This window comes from Suricata suricatta, chromosome 3, assembly GCF_006229205.1.
Source record: "Suricata suricatta isolate VVHF042 chromosome 3, meerkat_22Aug2017_6uvM2_HiC, whole genome shotgun sequence".
In the NCBI taxonomy this organism is placed as follows: domain Eukaryota; kingdom Metazoa; phylum Chordata; class Mammalia; order Carnivora; family Herpestidae; genus Suricata; species Suricata suricatta.
In genome coordinates, this window is record NC_043702.1 from 121,885,132 (window position 1) to 121,904,618 (window position 19,487).

At 39.5% G+C, this 19,487-nt stretch overlaps 1 protein-coding gene across 7 annotated transcripts in view; it reads left to right on the forward strand.

Annotated features, from left to right (window-relative positions):
- The window catches only part of DNM3 (dynamin 3), a 561,021-nt gene that overhangs the window by 512,780 nt on the left and 28,754 nt on the right, over positions 1-19,487 (forward strand). For all 7 annotated transcript variants that reach the window (XM_029935046.1, XM_029935043.1, XM_029935044.1 and 4 more), the window contains 3 exons: positions 10,077-10,241; positions 18,082-18,308; positions 19,226-19,477. In XM_029935046.1, coding sequence (XP_029790906.1) covers positions 10,077-10,241; positions 18,082-18,308; positions 19,226-19,477 — 644 coding nt within the window. The remainder of the gene's footprint in view (positions 1-10,076; positions 10,242-18,081; positions 18,309-19,225; positions 19,478-19,487) is intronic.

Genomic DNA, 19,487 nt, shown 5'->3' on the forward strand with positions numbered 1-19,487 from the left:
GTCACAAAGCTAATTAGTGACAAAAGCAAGATATGAATGTAGGTCATCTGATTGCAGAGTCCATAGTCTTGATTTCTATTCTAAATCACTGGTCAACTGAAGTGGTTTGGAAACTTGGGGTTCATCTACTAGAGTCAGGTGGATTTTTTTAAACATGTCTTTGAGGAATGCTACAAATGTGTGTTTGATCCAGATATTTGTCTTGTAGATCCTTTGATTTTGAGGTTCTATAGACTATCGACAGTCATATGGAAAGTATGATTAAATCAGAAAAGAGTTGTGTTGAAATGGTAGGAATTATCATCCAGAATTATTTCATTCACTTATTTTAATGCCTTTTAAATCTTAATCACACATATCACCCTGATGTTGTGTAAAGCTGTCTTTAGATGCTACCTTAAGCCATGTGTATTCAGTTTTTAGCCCTCCAAAAATTGATACCTTGCCTTTTCCATTTTATGCATATTCTGAGATATTTTATAAGCAGTTGTGGAATATTTCTAGAAATCATATTGAATCAGATGGATAATGTTGCCTCATCTCTTTTTGATGCCTTGGCCACCAAGGTAGTATGAAATTTCATGATGATAATCTCAAAGACGTTTTACTCTTTAATTCAGAAATCATTATACCTATTTTAATTTGAAAGAATTTCTATGGATTGAGTAGACATAAACAATTGCCAGGGAGAATATTATAGTCCTCACTAATAATAACATTTCTAGGAATTTTGAAGCCATGGTTAGGAAAAAAGAAATATGGGGGAAATTGTGAATACATGCAGTAATATGTTTTCTTAACAATATTTACATATTTAATCTAAAGTTACCTTGTTATTCTGTAAAAGAACATCTTGATCTCATCATAAAAAGCATTATTTGAAATTATAATCTCATCAGTGTTTAGTAGTGGTTATAGTCTGATTTCTGCTTCTAAGCTACTTTAAAAACAGTCTAGAGAAAGACAGTTCTTAAGAAACCAAATCAATTTTTTCTCTTATACCTCAAGTCATAGTTACAAATTTTATTAACATAGGCCTCAATACAGTCTTACATATATAGATTTTAAAATACTACAGATTTTCTTCTAATTATAATTGCTCCTATCAAGTTTACCTTAAGTACCTTAGAGTAGTTTTGAGTTGCTGATCTTTAAGCAATCTTGCCTTTGTTAATTTTTACCACTTTGTGAGAAGTGGATATAATTTGAAGTAAGCACCACAATTAAGGTGAAGCAAAGAAAGTTTTGTTTTCTATATGTAACATCCTCCATATTGTTAAACAGGCAATACACACACACACACACACACACACACACACACACACACCACATACAACATGCACACATGTTCAAATACCTGCCTCTCCCCATTTCAGGAAAACTTAAACTTAAAAAGTTTTCATTCTTAAATGAAAGGAAGTTTCTCCTTCCTAATAGTTCTGACAAATGGGCTGTCGTTGACTTTGCTTGGTCACATGTCCTCTCTGTCATCACAGATTAGCCGGGATGGGTGGATAGAGTGGCTCAGCCTGATCTCTGAAGGTCTATCTGACCAACAGGACTGAGAGTGGGGGAGAGGAGGAGGTTAGCTACATGTACCATCCGTCTACGCACAGGGGAAGCACAGAGAGACCTTGTGAGAGAATGAGGAGGGTAAAGGTGGATTATTTTTTGACTCGCCTCTCTCTCCTTTAGAGAATGATGTGAAGTAAAGGTAAGTAGTTGGAGTAAGACCGGTGTTACTCCCCATCACAGCCCTCCTGATCCTCTGCTTCTCTGGACCCTGACAGCACCTATGAACCCCACTAAGCAATGTTAACATTGAATTATGTACTGCTTTACAATCTATAGAGGGTCTGTGTATTTATTAGTCAGGCTTCTCCAGAAAAACAAAACAATCAATAGGGTGTGTGTGTGTGTGTGTGTGTGTGTGTGTGTGTGTGTGTGTGTCTGTGTGTAGATAGATACATAGATAGATAATAATTTTTTATATGTAATTGCCTCACATAATTATGGAGGTTAGCAAGTCCAAAATCTGCAGGTGGGCTGATAGGCTGCAGACCTGGGAGGGCTGACATTCCAGTTCAAATCTGAAGGCAGTCTTCTGTAAAATGAGAAAGAGCCATGTTGCAGATGTCCAAAAGCAGCCTGAAGGAGAATTCTCTCTTGCTGAGGAGAGCCAGTCTTTTTGTTCATTCAAGCCTTCACCTAATTGGATAAGGCCCACCCACATTATGGCCATCAATCTGCTTTACTCAAAGTCCACCAATTTAAGTTTTAATCTCATCCAAATATATTCTCACAGAAATACCTAGAACAATGCTTCCACCAAATATCTGGGTACTTCATGGCCAGTCCAGTTGACACATAAAATTAACCATCACAAATTGTTTTTATATTTACCCTTACTTTATTTTATCCTGTTTTCTGGAAATTATTTCTTTGGAAATATATTTTTAATATAATTTATTGTCAAACTGGTTTCCATTAAACACCCAGTGCTCATACCAACAAGTGCCTTCCTCAATGCTTATTACCCACTTTCCCCCTCCCCCCCTCCCCCATCAACCCTCAGTTTGTTTTCAGTATTTAAGAGTCTCTGAAGGTTTGTCTCCCTTCCTCTCTGTAACGTTTTTTTCTCCCTTCCCTTTCTTTCCCCCTTGGTCTTTTGTTAAGTTTCTCAAGATCCACATATGAGTGAAAACATATGGTATCTGTCTTTTTCTGCCTGACTTATTTCACTTAGCATAATACCCTACAGTTCCATCCATGTTGCTGCAAATGGCCAGAGTTCATTCTTTCTCGTTGCCAAGTAGTACTCCATTGTATATATAAACCACATCTTTATCCATTCATCAGTTGATGGACATTTAGGCTCTTTCCATGATTTGGCTATTGTTGACAGTGCTGCTATGAACATTGGGGTGCATGTGCCCCTATGCATCAGCACTTCTGTATCCCTTGGGTAAATTCCTAGCAGTGCTATTGCTGGGTCATAGGGGAGTTCTATTTTTAATTTTTTGAGGAACATCCACACTGTTTTCCAGAGTGGCTGCACCAGTTTACATTGCCACCAACACTGTAAGAGGGTGCCCATCTCTCCACACCCTCTTCAGCATCTATAGTCTCCTGATTTGCTCATTTTAGCCACTCTGCCTGGCGTGAAGTGGTATCTCAGTGTAGTTTTGATTTGTATTTCCCTGATGCTGAGTGATGTTGATCTTTGGAAATATTCTATTGCTTGTTTTGCTACTCCAAGGAAATATTGTGGTATTTTTTTCACTAAAAAGGACATCTGTATCAGTTGATTCTAATTCTAATTCTAGTTCTTTTCAGAAAAAGGGTTTTCTTTTTATTATAATTAACAAAGATAAATTTTAAACAAATGTTTTTGCCAATAGTCAATACTTGAAAGATAATTTTGGCCCTTTCATAATTACTAATATTATCTGAAACCAAAAAATATGGTGAGGCAAGTGGTTATTTTTAAAGAAACCATTTAATTATTCTGCTTAGCACATTTATTGTTTGGACAAGAAGTTGTCTGCAAAACTCAGTATATAAAGATGGAAATTTTCCAAAAAATAGATATTCTAAATTTATAAACAATTCTCAGTAAAGATTATTTAAATAGCAATATTTAATAATGTGTTTAAAATATACGAATATTTTATATTCATGAATTTATCTGTTAGCAGGCAGCACAGGCCTTTAGATTAAAAACTAGATTGGAATTACTATAACTTCTAGAAGGACATCAGGACAGAGTTTTTCAGATTTCTCTAGGAATCATTGTATCCACATTTGTTTTTACAGTTGCAGATAAAAGCTGTTGTTTCAGTGTACCTTCATTAAGATTCAGTGCCTGTCAGTTATATGAGAGGAATCCTCCTTCCTCCTATTCCTCCAGATCCCAGTTATTCTGTGCTGTTATCATACAAGTTATTTATTGGAGACATAGCCGTAACGCTGGTACCACACAGAAATATACTATTTGCAGATATTGGGCTAAATGAGAGTTAGAAAAAAAAGATAGAACTACATCGGAATTAAGATAGGGCTATTGTTGCTAATCAATTCAGCATCTTTCAAATCCTATGTGGTTTTTTTAATGGCTATTTAATTTCACAATATTACATAGCTTTCTAATTTATTATGATACCATGTAGAGATGAAAGGAGAGTAAAAGCTGTAGAGAGAATAAAAAGGTAGTAACAGGTAAAGGAGAAGAGGGAAGCAAGAATAAAAATGAAAATAACCTTAGCGGACAAAGTTGGGTCATGCCTGCTTTGGCTAGTAGATCACCACTAACTGGATCAGATGAGGTTCACTGTTTGTTTGTTTTTAAATGTTTATTTTTGAGAGAGAGAGAGAGAGAGCATGAGGGGGAGGGACAAAAAGAGAGGGGGATGGGAATCTGAAGCAAGCTCTGTGCTGCCAGCCTGCAGAGCCCATGCGGGGCTCCAACTCACAAACTGTGAGATTATGACCCAAGCCAAAGTCTGTCCCCTAACCGACTGAGCCACCCCGGTGCACCAAGGTTCAGTGTTTTGCCCTGTGTTACGGATGTCTTCTACAGAGCAGAGATGTAAATGACAAAGGCACTTGATGACAGTCACAACTCCAATCTGTAGATACCCTCTGACAGAGTCATCAGCAGCTTTATAGCAACTGAAGTAATTCTGGACGCAGATAGTTTTTTATCCTGCTCAGACCAAGAAGCTCTACATGGAGAACTCAGTTCTAGGAATCCAAGCAATTACTCACATTTGCCATACAGCAGCACCTCAGTGACCTGGAGCTCAGTCTCGTGGGTTCCTTTACAACAGAAACCTAATCCCTCAGGAAATAGGCTTGGTTAGGTTTTTCTCTCTCAATTCCACAATATTTACGAAGCTCCTGCTATACATAGGGCTCGGTGCTAAGTACTAAGGATAGAACAATGAGCATGTTCAGTCTCAGTCCGAAATCCCACCCAACACTTAAGGGTTGTCTCTAGTGCGGCCATCTGTGAGGACTACCCATTGTCTCTAGTGCGGCCATCTGTGAGGACTACCCATGAAGCCCACCACACCTGAGCTCAGCCTTGACTCACCGACACATCTTATACTGGATCCTCCCTTCAGATGATAAGCTCACAGGCAGGCCCTGTGCTTTTAGACTTCCTTTGTATCTCTCACAGTTCACCTGAGACACTAAACAAGTATTTGTTGAATTAATTAATGAAATGCCTGCCACCAAGCACCAGACTACATCTGTATAACTCTCAAAGGCTTTCTAGAGCATGTTGCTCCCATACTTTTTTTTTTTTACAAGTTTGTTGCCTGGCTCTGCAGATTAGCCTCTAATTAGCCTCTGCAAATTAGAAGAAGTGTATGACTGGAAGTGGGGAAAGGTTTTCATGACCTTCTTCATGATGTGAGGCTGGAAAATTCAAAGCTGCGTTACCGTGGTAACACTATTTTCATAATGATGACCCGATTCACCATGAAAAAGTTAAATGATACTTTCTACTGTTTGTTTCAGGTGGTAGAGAATTGTACAACAAAAGTAAGATGCTTAGAAAGGAGCAAGCATTGCTTATCTGGAAAAAAACACTAGATTTGTAGAGTTGTGCAGTGCTCTCCATTGGTGAGAAGAGATGCAGCAATTAGCTGGTATATTTAGGTGCATATTTTTGCCAGGATACTTTGTTTTTCTGTCATTCTACTTTAAAGAGCTGCAGTCACCTTAACAAAATAATCTTATATAGATGGTTTCAGTGATCTTCCAAGAAACCTATCACATAATTCAGTAAGAAATTTAAGGAAAGGAGAGAGACAAACAAAACACATGAAAAATAAATAGCCCATCAAACCCAGATCTTCTGTAATGGTTGCTTTAAGGTATGGTGGGAATTATTTCCAGTTCAACTATTTATAGTTTTCTCTCACCTGTTAAAGTAGTAAGTCTTTAGGAGAAAGCTTTTAAATTAAAATTTTGTAACAGACTGCTTTTTTGAATACTGTGCAAATAATTTCATAAGAAAGAAAATTACAGTATTTATTACAGTAAACAATTTACAGTGCTGAGCTGCTATTTCTTTTACTGTTTAAGTTGCATTAGATTTCACAAAAGCTATTTAGACAAAAAATTGCACTAGAAGGCCTGCCATTGTATTTTTCAGAAGAAAGCTGGTTTTCACAATATTATTCACATTTTGTAAACAGCATCAATGAACCTGCGCATAAAAGGTTAAATGTTTGCAGACCATTCTTTTTTGCCTCAAACATCAGAGACAAATTACTATTTTTATTTTACATTCCCTTGATGAGGATAATGATAAACAGCTGTCACTTCAGTGCTTGGACTGCAAAGAATCCTACTGCAGTCCTATAATTTAAACAAAGAAAAAGCCATAGTCATACCCAGTATACATACAGAAAAGAGCACAACAGAGAATTTGATTAGAACTGGGTCAGGGAAGGGGAAGCGTTTGCTCCTGAAATTGCTCAGTTAAAAGAAAAAGTCCATCTGTACACATTTACCCCATTTATCTTAGATGTATTAGAAAGTAAAATTCTTCTTTCTTTCTAAAATCAGGAAAGATAATTCAGTTTGCTTTGTGAGTTTTGTGACTCCCACCATGTCCATGATATTATCAGAATAGTTCAGGTTTGCATGTGACCACATGTTTTTCCAAAAGCGAAAAGGAATTTCAAATTGTTTTACAGATTTTCTGGAATATTTCTCTCTTTTTTTCCGTGTTGAGAATTAAACCATTCGGTGGTCTCCATTCACTCCCGACACTTTCCAATATTAATTGCATCCGGTTTCAAAAAGTGAAAGTGAATGTCTTTTGCGTATTTTGATGTGCAAAGAGTAAAGTAAGGCTAAAGGTTTAAAAAAAAAAGTGTGAAATAGGAAAATTCAGTCTCTATGTATAAAAGTGTGAATGATGATGTAATTTTCTTGGTGTTTCATATTTCTGCAGGCTCTTTTATTTAAAATTTTTTTTAATGGTTTTAATTTATTTTTGAGAGAGACAGTGTGAGCAGGGGAGAGTCAGTGAGAGAGGGAGACACAGAATCCGAAGCAGGCTCCAGGCTCTGAGCTAGCTGTCAGCACAGAGCCGGACGCGGGGCTCGAACCCACAAACCCTGAGATCATGACCTGAGCCGAAGCTGGACACTCAACCGACTGAGCCACCCAGGCACCCCTCTGCAGGCTCTTTTAAAAATACTACTTATTCTACTTTCCTCTTTTGTTTCAATCATTTTTTTAAATAAATATAACTACTTCAATTGTCATTGATTCGACGTGTTCTTCTATAGGTCCCTCCCTCCTAAGGTAGTGCTGTGGGTCTTCTGTGTAAAGTGCTTAGCAGAGTACCTACAACATACCAAGTGCTCAATAAATGTTCTTGAGAGAGGTGGAATATTGAGGCTGAAATGTCATCACCTCCGACTGTTAAATACCATAGCAAAATCCCAAGATATTTCAGGTCAGAGAGACAAACTGAATTGTATTTTATGCATTATGGAGGTTTGTATTGTTTTGGATAAAAAGTATTTTCTTCACAAAGCTGTTGGTCATTTGTTCTCATTTATATACATAATTTCATAATCATTTTATCATTCTCACTGTTACCAAGTAGTAATGGATCCTAACTCATCAGCCTGGGGTTTCTGTGGTCTCTAGCTCCTCTGACACATAGGCAGGCAACTTGGACACCCTGAAATGCACCAGAGCAGCTCCCTTGATTTCCGTAAACCCCTTTGCAGTTGTTAACTCCTCCCCCCACGCATCAGGTTCTGTGCCTGGTTCGGAGAAGGGAAAGATGAATAAGACCCCAGAGCCCAGCAGGACTGGGAGGAGCATAAAACTAGGCTGGATATTCAATAGTAAAAGTGAATACAAGACACAGAGGAAGTACAGAGGGGGCAGTGCTGGGGAGCTGGGGCCATCAGGAGCTTTGTCCGGAAGAGGAGATGACAGAGCAAGGCTCTGAAAGATGGAAGTTCTTCACAGGTGGGAGGAGGGAGTACCAGGCAAAGGGGACTAGCTTGCAGAACACATAGAGGCGTAAAAAAAATACATTGCCATTTTTATATTGCTTGAATTGAAAATGTTTTATGCTCCAGTTTTTCACCTTGAATTTTCATAATGTATGTTGAGAGCCAAGCAGCTCTCTAACTCTATTCCATGAATATTGAGAAAAGAAAGAAGCTGACACATTGAAGCTCTTGGCTGGGTCATCTCATATGTGTTCTCTCATTTAGCTTCTACAAGTTTTCCAGGGACATGTATCCCCATTTTAAAGACAGGGAAGTTGAGTTTTAATTATATCAAATAACTGATGTATGACACGTACACTATAGAGCCTGAATTTGAACCTAAAGTTTTCACTTTCCCATACAGTATCCTTAACATGACATTGTAGTTACCACTGACTCTTACAGTTTGGGCTCAGCGTGGAGCACATTTGCAGTGGTTTTTATACCCTAGAAAGATGTTTGGGAACATGACTGTCTTTTCACTCCCATGATTGACCTTCCTTCTATCAGCCCTCTATCACTTTATGGCCTTAGCTTTTTGCTTATTTATCCAGATCCTATTATGCTTATATATTACAAATTAATAATAAAAAATAAAGAACTACATAAGGCCTGATTTAGTTCTTTCTTTCATTGACCAAAGACCATTTAAAACAACTTTCCTTTTTGAAACTTCCTTTACCTTGTTTTAGTAGAATAAGAAGCCTCAGAAATGTCCTCAAACTATCACCAGAAGCCCAGAAGCATGGGGTCATACTCTCAGCACTGGAAAAATGACTACTGTGTATTAGAGTGAGCACATTATTTTAATGATTTTTTAAAGTACTGGGTATTTCTGAGGCAGAGAAGCCTATATAAACGATTAGAACCAATTTCTATCTTTGTTATTGTTGACTTTGTGGTCTGCAAATATGCCTTTCACACATGCTTATTGATTCAAAAGAAAAGTTTGTCATTTATAGATCCACTTAAGCCAGTTAGCACAGTGCTTTGCCTAGAACTGATTGGATGATTGAAAACCTGGCAGATCAAAGTATGTACATTCCCAAAGTACTTCATGTCTACAATGGAAGCAATAAATTATGCCCCCCCCACCAACTTTTTTGCATTTATAATTAAATCTTTCCAAATGTTAGAAAGTAGCCAGAGTACTAACAATATTTGTATCATGGTCTGGGGCTTAGATGGTTCAACCTGACTTGAAATGGAGACCATTTGTTCTAAATTGATTTCAATGCCAAGCCAATAGGTCAGCCCTTAATGATGAAGATGGCATTCCAGCCCAGCCTCTGGTGGATAAGCCAAAATTAATTAACTAAAGTTCCATAGTATAGAAAACAGATGCTTCTCTCATGTTGCACAAATAAATTCTTTCTGTATAGATGTGTTCTGTTTTATTCAAAGAATAACAAGTTGGAAGTTAAAATTGTACATTTTCCACAATGGAGCCAGCCTTTAGTAGTGATGACAGAAGCATGAATTTACAGAACAAATTCCAGCAAGTGCTGGAAAAATGAATTATTCTCTATATCTCTTACTTTGGCTCCAGGCCAGGCTTAGAAGATTTAGTTTTGAAACCTGGGCCGATCCAAATGCTGATCCATTCCAGAGCAGACCTAGGAGTTCCAGAACAACACCAAGGTTATTTCTAATCTATTGAATCCCTAGAGACCCCTCCGAGAGGTTTACATCTGCATCATTCACTTGGATTCAGTTCTTTGGCCAGCTTGCAAATGGCTTAAGATTAGATTGTTCTCTAGAGGTATGTTAGGTGCACTATTTATCTGGTTATTCATCTCAGTATTCACTCAGAATTAGAATAGTTGCTTTTCCTAGGCTGTGGCTCACTAAAAGTAGAATAATAACTTCATGGTTCTGATCTCTTTTCAGAATTAATGGGTATGTTTAAGGTAAAGATGTTACCATCTGGTAATATAACTCCAAATATAGTCATCAGAAGCTGATCATCTGATAATGTATGGTATTTTTTTTCTTCTGAACAAATGTGAAACAATCCATGTTTTCTTTCCTCTCTGTTAGACTGAAAATGATGAGAATGGCCAGGCGGAAAACTTTTCCATGGACCCACAGTTGGAGAGGCAAGTGGAGACCATTCGCAACCTCGTAGACTCCTACATGTCTATCATCAACAAATGTATCCGAGATCTAATTCCAAAAACAATAATGCACCTTATGATCAACAATGTAAGTTACTATAAGCTGTCTCGTTTTAACTTCAAACCCATCTTAGTGTGGAAACTGCTCATAGTCTCATCAGCTTCTTGATGCTATTTTCCGGATGGTTGAAATACCTTCTACCCAGGTCCATCATTTCGTATTACAAGTGGCAAGTGACTAACCAGAGAAAGAGAATTCAGGGAAGCAAACATGAAACTTCTAGCCACAGGTATTTCCTACTGCCCATCTCCTCTTGAAAAGTATACATTTGTTCACAATAAAGCAGAGTAAAAATACCGTAGCTATGGTCAGGGTGTAAGTTAATTGCAAAGGCAGCAATAAAACCAGATGCCCAGGCTCCTAGACTTTGAGATTAAATGCAAAAGATATTTATTCTTTTCTACACACATAGACATAAAATATACTAATATGGTTATTTTCACTTTCTAAAAGCTATGGAATGTTATTTTTAACCTGGGAAATGGCTTTTTGCCCTATCCTTTTGGATTCAAAGTCAGTCAACTTTTCTAAAGTAATGATGATATTGTCACAGATCTTAAAGTGCCTGCTACGCTAGCCCTCAATTGATCTGTATTTTATGGAATCTCTCCCTTCTCATGGTTATTTTTATAGTAGTCAGGATATGATACTTAAATTATGGTCTAGTTTGGCTCTTTGGGTAGCTACTTTATTAAAGTACAAATTATATCCCAAGTTATTTGAGAAATTATCTTTTAGATAAGATAGGTTATAATGGGGTGTTTTATAACAGGCGTTTCTGACTCTTAAAAAGGAGATACCAGCGTTTTTAGCTCTAGCTATATTTTAGGGACACTTTTTTTATTTAAGTCAATGATATATTAGGATCATTTGCTTGTAACAAATAAAATTTAGCTGGCAAAGGTGCTGAAAAGAACCTCATACTAGAATTCAGGAGAAACCTATATTCTAAGCCTGGCTGTGCTACAAACTCTATTGACCTAAAGACAAATAAATTAACTTCTTTACATCTAGGTCCTCCATATGTAAAATACGAATCCTAGAAAAAGTACCTGGCTTAGGGATTCATTCTAGAAGATAATATATATGGAAGTATGATGAAAAATATACTTGTAAGAAACCAGTGTGGCTGGCTACCTATATAAGAACTTTAAAAAGCCTTTATCCATATTTCAAGATTTATTTCAAAATTGTATTTGTAAATATGACATTCTGTTGTTGCTCATGGTCTGTTCATTCTTTGAATAAAGGTTTCCTTGAAGAAACCCCTTGAAGGAAACCCTTTTTAAAGAAACCCTAAGCACCCATGGTTTTCACCTAACTCCATTACCAGACACATTTTTGCATATTCAACCAAAGTTAGTAGGATTCTTTGAAGTATCAGCAGTAGGTAAACAAGATATCAGAAATTTGCAAACTATGAATTGGATTCTTAAGCTTAGTCAACAGCCTACTGTGTGGCTTGAAGCAAATTATTTGGGCCCTCTGAGTTGAAGTCAGTCACTTCTAAAATTACGCTAAGAACAGCGAGCTGCCTCACTGGTCAGAGAACATAATAAATGCAACTATATGCCATTTTGAAAAATACAAAGTACTAAACACATAGTCTGTGTATTTTTGAAATTACCCTCTTAACGTTGCTTAAATGAGTTCAGGTTGGTTTGCTGTGGTAGATCCAGGCACTTGCTTATTTAAACATTTTTCTGATTAAGTATCATTTATCTTTTCACTGTTTTATCGTGAGTCATTAGTGCTGCCATCAGTTCAAACACTGCTTTGCTCTGCACTGTATTAAATCATCAGCACAGGAAATAGCACTTCCTGTCTGTGCCTGTGAGGAGCAGCCTGACACTAATTAGTTAAAAGGAGAAAAAAAAAAACGACCCTCTCACAAATCCATCCTACTTTCACCTTCTCAAGAAACACACACACACACACACAAACACACACACAAACACACACACAAATGTGGGAGTAATTACCCTCATCCCTCACATGTGCACTTGTTGGCTTTCACAAAATGGAAATGGCTACACCCCTACCTCCAGGGTATAATCCGAGGAGGTAGGACTCTTGGAGCGATCTTGAGCGAGACCTTGCAGAATGATGAGAATGAAGACTTCAACTCTGACCTGATCTGCACGGTCAGATTTTGACGTGCGGATCAATAGGAATGTGGAGAAAATAGAAACATCGTGTAATGCTGGATTCTTAGGAAATTATGGCTATCTTTGTTTGAAATTTAAGTTTTTGTATCAGTCAGAAAATAGTTTTATGTATCTCAGATGACTGCTTTTCCTTGAGTATTATTCTATTTGCATTTTTACTGTGTATGTAAAAATATATAGTTTTTTATATATCTGATCATTCTATTTGTGTAAAAATGTAAATTGCTCTTTTTAAATGCCATATTCTCATAGCATCTTTTTGTACAGAATGTCTGAGCCCTTTGAGTTCATTCCAGAAGTGCCCTGTTGAGTGCAAGGACCAGAAACATGGCGAACACCCAGCACCAAGTCATGGGCACGTGTTGATTTTTTATTCAATTTAAGGCCTTCAAGGTAGAGGATTAATCATGGAGTCACAACAAGAAAGCAAATACCTTGACTGCTCATTCTAAATTCCATCCGCATAACCCTGCTGCCTCTGCAAATGGCTTTGGGTGGACAGTGGTTTTCCAAAACCAATAAGTGCCTGAAATGGGGTCCGCTGCCTGTTGGACAGTCACTGTTGAAAGTGGGGCTGTGGCCTTTCCTCTTTGAAATGGGAATGGTGACTCTGCCTCCCATAAAAGAATCCTTTTCAGCCAACCTTTATAAAGTTCAGAATTTGGTGGGCAGTTTCCTTTGAAAGTTTACATTAAGTGTTCTGCCACTCAAGTCTCCATCTGGAATTATTTAAGAAGTTTACAGCCGGCAATAAACGCCTTGCCCCAGACATACTGTAAGCCTTTGTCTATTGAAGGGCAGCAGCTGTCTCATTGCTTAAGCGTGCTAGGTGACAGCGGCACAAGGAACCAGTGCGTTTGTGACAGCCACCGTCAAAGCAGCAGAGTTTTGTTCAGGACCCGCATGACCCCCCATGGCCAGCACAGTGTGACGGCCTCTCCTCTTGCAGCTCACTCCACCAGAAGATTCGCCATCAGAAAATCAGGAAAGGGGATCCAGGCAGAGTGGTTCATGATTAGGTGCTAGGACCACAGGACAGGCACCCACTGCGTACCCATTGTTTTGCCCAGTTTATAAATGAAGAAACTGAGGCTCCAAGAGGTTAAGTGACTTGCCCAGGGCCACGCAGCTGGGGCTGGCAGCGTCCAGATGGAAATCCAGATCCTCACATTTGCAGTCTGAGGGTCTCTCCGTTTCAACGCCTGTTAATGCATAGGGTGAGGTTAGGGAAACTAAATACAGCTCAGCCTTCTCAAACTAGGGGGCTCGTACCCCCATAGTACATACCTGGTGTATCTTCCCAGAGGGTTCATTTATTCAACGATTGCATTAGGGGTTGTTTGCATATGAGAAGCAATGTTTTAAATCTTAACTAGAATTTCAAACAAACCCAGATAATACAAAATAGAACACAAAGTTTTTATGAAACTTTTTTAAGAATCAAATATGAAGCCTAGAGGCGTTTCACACTTGGAGTGTGTGCTGTGCCTGGACCCCTGGAGACTCACATCCACTCTCCTTGGCCATTGGCACTTTGGTGGAAAATTAGTAACGTGTGCCCTAGTTTCAGAACTCACTGTAACTCTGGTGTGTATGAAGTAGAGTGTTATTTCAAATGCTCATTATTTGAGGTGAAAGTGCACCTTAAATACCAGAGCACTGGTTTGTTTCCATGGATCGAGAATTCAGCAGCCTGCTCAAGAAACGGATCAGAACCAGGATCCAGAAGCCCTCCTCGTGCTTCCACCTCCCACCCCGTCACTCCCCACCAAGGGTAACACCCTGGTTTTCTACAGCAGAGCTGGGTTTTGCCTGTTCTCGAACTTTGGAAATATATAGTGCGTGCTTGTTGGTGTCTAATTCTTTTGCTTGACATTATGTTTGTGAGTCAAAAGATGTCGCTTTTTAAATAAGGTGAACGTCATTGGTCTCTAGAAGAACGAAACCCCTGAGAAAAGGAAAGGAAGCTAAAGCAGACATTAAGGAACTGTGAGAGCTCGAAGAACCACAAGCTTCTCACCAAGCCTCTTTCCCAAACTAAGCAAGTTTAAACTTCTCAATTACATTTTTTACATGTGTAAAATGTAATTTTACATGTGACCATGAGCAGTCAGACTGTAGCCCTCCTGTCTAGAGACAGAGAGACTTTAAGGAAATGGTCTCCTTAGTAACTGAATTGTGTGACAATTCTAGGAATGTCCCTTCCACTTGTGAAGACTTTAAAATGGTCTTAGTTTTGAAGACAAAAAAGGTTTAAGATGCAAACCTATCGCAGGTTGATAGAGAAGGGTTAAAGTAAGAAAGAGGGGAAACATGTGGAACATTTTTAATGACCTCACATTCCTTTACACTGAGCAGAACGATATGGCAGCCATGCCTGTTTATCTAGCGTGTAGAGTCTGAACTGCAGTGAGGTTCTGTGTATGAGGATTTTTCTGCGGACCATACCAAGCTGTAGAGGTTATAAGGTGTTATAATTAAAAGCACAAATCTTATTTCAAGCCTTACATCCAAATATAATTCGTTTATGTCATGTTCTGTAAGGTACATTCTAAATGCCATCATCTCAAAGGGTTCTACTTGACCTCCATTGTCGTGCAGAATCCTTGATTTACGTATTCTTACCAAGGACACCCAGCTGCTCAGAAAGTCCCTGAAGTGTCTGGAAACTCCCTGAAGTCCCGCCTCTGCCACCTTTGTTCCAGTTGTAGCATCACCATGCTAGGCTAGCAGATGAGCAGAGTCTTTCCAAAATTCTGTTCGGTGCAAAATGTTAACCTTCGCTCTGTATTGAACTCCGTATGTCACTTGATGCCTGCACTCTTGCGATAGCCTGTTCTTTGCCCTTCTGCGTCTACATAATGTCGCTTTGACCTATGTGCTTCAGCAAGAATAGCTGTTGTGTCCTGAGCACTAACGAAATGCAAGGCATTGTGCGAGGCAGCTTATAATCCTCACAACAGCTCTTGACCCAGCTACGACCACTGTCCTCATTCTACAGGTCAGGAACCTGAGACTGACAGAGGTTGCCGTTTGCCCAAGAACATTAAGTGTGGGGACTGCGACTCAGATTCAGAGCTGTTCGATGCCACAGCCTGAGCTCTCAACCATTGAGCTTCCCACCGTTTTCTCCCACGCTAATAATACTCCTATGAATTCAGAGCATTTGCCAAATCTTTGGGATAGTAGGCGAGTTTTAGTGTGTGACATTTTGATGTGGAAGAGTTGACTCAAGGCAGATCTTTGATCAGAATGCTGAAACAAGCCCTATTTTATTTCATGGTCTATTTGACAGGCACTTCTTAGTTCAGACCTGCTTTAAATCTATTCTTGGAAGGACCTTCTTTTAAATTGTGTTTGTAGATTCTAAGTGATACTCCAGTTAGATGTAAAGCTTTAGATTGGCTGAATCCAACTCCTGTTCAATGCCAGGAAAATTGTCTGGTTTTGAGTTCTGAGCTGCACCATCTATCTGAGTGCACACACACACCCACCCGTGGATGATTTGTGCGAATGTCCCCGACTCCTTGGGTATAAGTGAGTGTGCTGAAAAGTGAATAAATCTCCAAAAAGGAGAATAAGATATTCCCTAAGCTAACTTTACTGTCTTTTCTCTAAGTCTAACTTTCCTTCCTGACTTCTGATTTTCTGTTTTTTGACTCACCCAATCCTCCTTGGTTGAGGCATCCTTGTTCCTTTAATTATTGCCCTATCACATCAAAACAGCACCAAGTCCAGTTGACTTTTTCTTTATAATGTAATTTAGACATGCCCATTTTTTCTATTCCGCTGCAATCCTGCTAGATAGGACCCCCACCATCTCATAAATGATCTATTAGTCTTCTAGCAGATTTATTTATCTCCACTACAACCCTTGCAAATTCTTTTCCAATCACAGATTAATTTCCCTAAATTCTCTTTTGTCACTCACTTACTTGCTTACAAGTCTTCCATGGCTTCCCATTGCCAAGTGGATAAAGTTCAAATAGTTTTCCTTGGCATTCAGGGCTTTCACATCTGGCCCTAGGTGCCCTGGCCAAATTTACCTTCCATTAACTATCACACCTTCTACCCTACTAGACAGTTGCTCAAACATATTTTGTCTACTAGATTACTTCCACATTTGAGTCACTCTTGGTTTACAAAATATGTACAGAGAATATTTTTTATTTCACCACAGTCAATCTGTGATTTACCTAAATTTTCCGAACTATTAGTTATTAGAAAACTAATTTGATACCTTTAAAAAATAATAAAGCTCTGTATTTTAGGCTCTTATCTGTTGGTTATGTATTTAACTACAACCCAGGAATTTTGAGCATCTGACAGCTATTCTGTTGTCTGCCTGAATTTGTAACAATTAAATATACTGGCCTTTGTTCTTTCTTAGAAAGATCCAGTGACTCTAGATAAGTGTTAGTCTCATTTAACAGAGAAACTGAAAAATCCAAGTTGGTTTATTTTTCTAGGCTTAAGTTAATTAGCATACTTGCTATGCCACTCTAAAATGATGCTTAAACATAAATATTCTTTTCTAAGCACTCAAAGTGGAGAAGAAGGTAATGGAAAGAGCACTAGACCTTGAGTCAAAAGATTTGGAGGTTCAATTTAATATTATATGATTTTGGGCAACATACTTAAACTCTGAATTTCAGTTGCTTTATTTGTAAAATTGGGATTATAGGGGCCCCTGAGTGGCTCAGTTGGTTGAGCATCCAGTTCTTGATTTGAGCTTAGGGCACGATCTCACAGTTGGTGGGTTCGAGCCCCACATTAAGCTCTGTGCTGATAGGTGCCCAGCCTGCTTGGGATTCTCTCTCTCCCTCTCTCTCTCTCTCTCTGCCCCTCCCTGCTTATGTGCTCTCTTGCTCTTTCTCTATCTCTCTGTCTCTGTCTCTTTCTCTCTCAAAAATAAACAGGGGCACGTGGGTAGCTCAATTGGTTGAGCATCTGACTTCAGCTCAGGTCACGATCTCACAGTTCATAGTTTTGAGCCCCACTTTGGACCCTGTGCTAGCAACTCAGAGCCTGGAGCCTGCTTCAAATTCTGTGTCTCCCTTTCTTTCTGCACCTCCCGCACTCAAGTGCTATCTCTCTCTATCTCAAAAATAAATGTAAAAAAATTTTTTAATAAATAAAAATAAATAAACATTTTTAAAAATTGGTTTCATAATACATTTCATAAGGGTGTGGTGAGAATTAAGTCAGAAGACTTGTGTAGGCACTTGGGACACACCATATTCCACTGATCCTCACATTCACGTTTTGCATTTAATATCTCTGACGTGAAGATGCATGTCATACTCAATGGCATCTTGGCGTTCTGTCATAGTTTCATTGATGTATTTTCTCTTGTGACCCATAAAATTATGGTGTGTCTTCAGATTACTGGTATCTTAGATTTGATGAAATGCGGTGGCCAGCACTCTCTCCCTGAGTGCCATGCAGTATATGCATCCTCTCCATTCTGCTACAAAATGCCACTCCCCTAAGACTCGTACGTATTGTTGGCACTTAAGTCTGTTTTCAGATATCTGCTAACTATGGAAACTAATGTCAGTTTTCATTACTGTTAAGTAGCTTCTATTGGAAATTTCTAGAAGGCAGAGGTTGTGGACTTTGTCCCCAGGCTCTGAACTTTTTTATGCCATCTGACACACGTGCATTCCCATTTTTATTTCTCTGTGGTGACCCGACAGGTTAAGGATTTCATAAATTCCGAGCTCCTGGCACAATTATATTCTTCGGAGGACCAGAATACTCTGATGGAAGAATCCGCAGAACAGGCCCAGCGCAGGGACGAAATGCTTCGAATGTACCAGGCCCTGAAAGAGGCCCTTGTGATCATTGGTGACATCAACACTGCCACCACCTTCACCCCTGCACCACCTCCTGTGGATGACTCCTGGATACAGCACTCCCGCAGGTAGGAAGACAGCCCCGTGTCACCTGAGGCCTGCCGACCTTACCCAGTATCACTTTCTGAGTGTGCTTCACTACACTGATAGGGAGCTAAAGAAAAAAAGAGGAAAAAAGATACGTAAGTTCAGGAGTGAAAGAAGGGTGTCAGATTCTCCCAACCTCCTTCAAAAACAACCATAAAACATCCCTACAATGGAATGTTATATGGTCATCAAAAAGAATAAGTTCTATACTGAAATGAAAAGGTAGTCAAATGTAAAACTTTACAAAACAAAGTTGTAGAATGCTGTGTTCTAGTATGTACAAAAAAAGGAATTGAGAGAGAGAGAACGTTGTATTATATGGCATTGTGTTTTATTGTGTTGTGTTATACAAGGTATTTGGAAAGGGTACACAAGAAACTGCTTAGAGTGTTTAATCCTTAGAGTGAAGGGTTGGGAGGAAGGGAACCTCCTTTCTACCACTCACCCCTTTTATACCTTAAGTTTTGTTGTTTTTTTTAAGTAATCTCCACACGCAGGAGCGTGAGGTTCCTGCTCAGGACCCCAAGATCCAGAGCAGCATATTCCTCCCAGCAAGCCAGCCCAGCACCCCTCCTTTCTTACACCTTTTCACATTTCTTTCTTTTTTAAATTTTATTAAAAATTTTTAATCTTTATTTTTGAGAGAAAGAGTGCAAAGAGGGGAGGAACAGAGAGAGAGGGAGACACAGAGAGCCGGATGTGGGCCTCAAACCCACAAGCCACAAGTTCATAACCTGAGGCTTAACCAACTGAGCCACCCATGCACCCCACACCTTTTCTCATTTCTAACACGGACATGAGTTGCAGTCGAAGTGTAATTTTTATAAAGCAGCCAGGAAGCTATAAAATATCTTCTTAACAATGAATACAGCCAGGAACTGCTCTCGTCTCTCCTCAGGTCACCCCCTCCGAGCCCCACCACCCAGAGGCGGCCGACCCTGAGTGGTCCCCTCGCGCGGCCCGCATCTGGCAGAGGGCCGGCGCCGGCCATTCCCTCTCCCGGCCCCCACTCGGGGGCGCCCCCCGTGCCCTTCCGGCCCGGCCCGCTGCCCCCTTTCCCCAGCAGCAGCAGCAGCAGCAGCAGCGACTGGTCCGCAGCGCCTCCACAAGTGCCCTCGCGGCCCACCAGGGCCCCTCCCAGCGTCCCGAGGTGAGTGCCC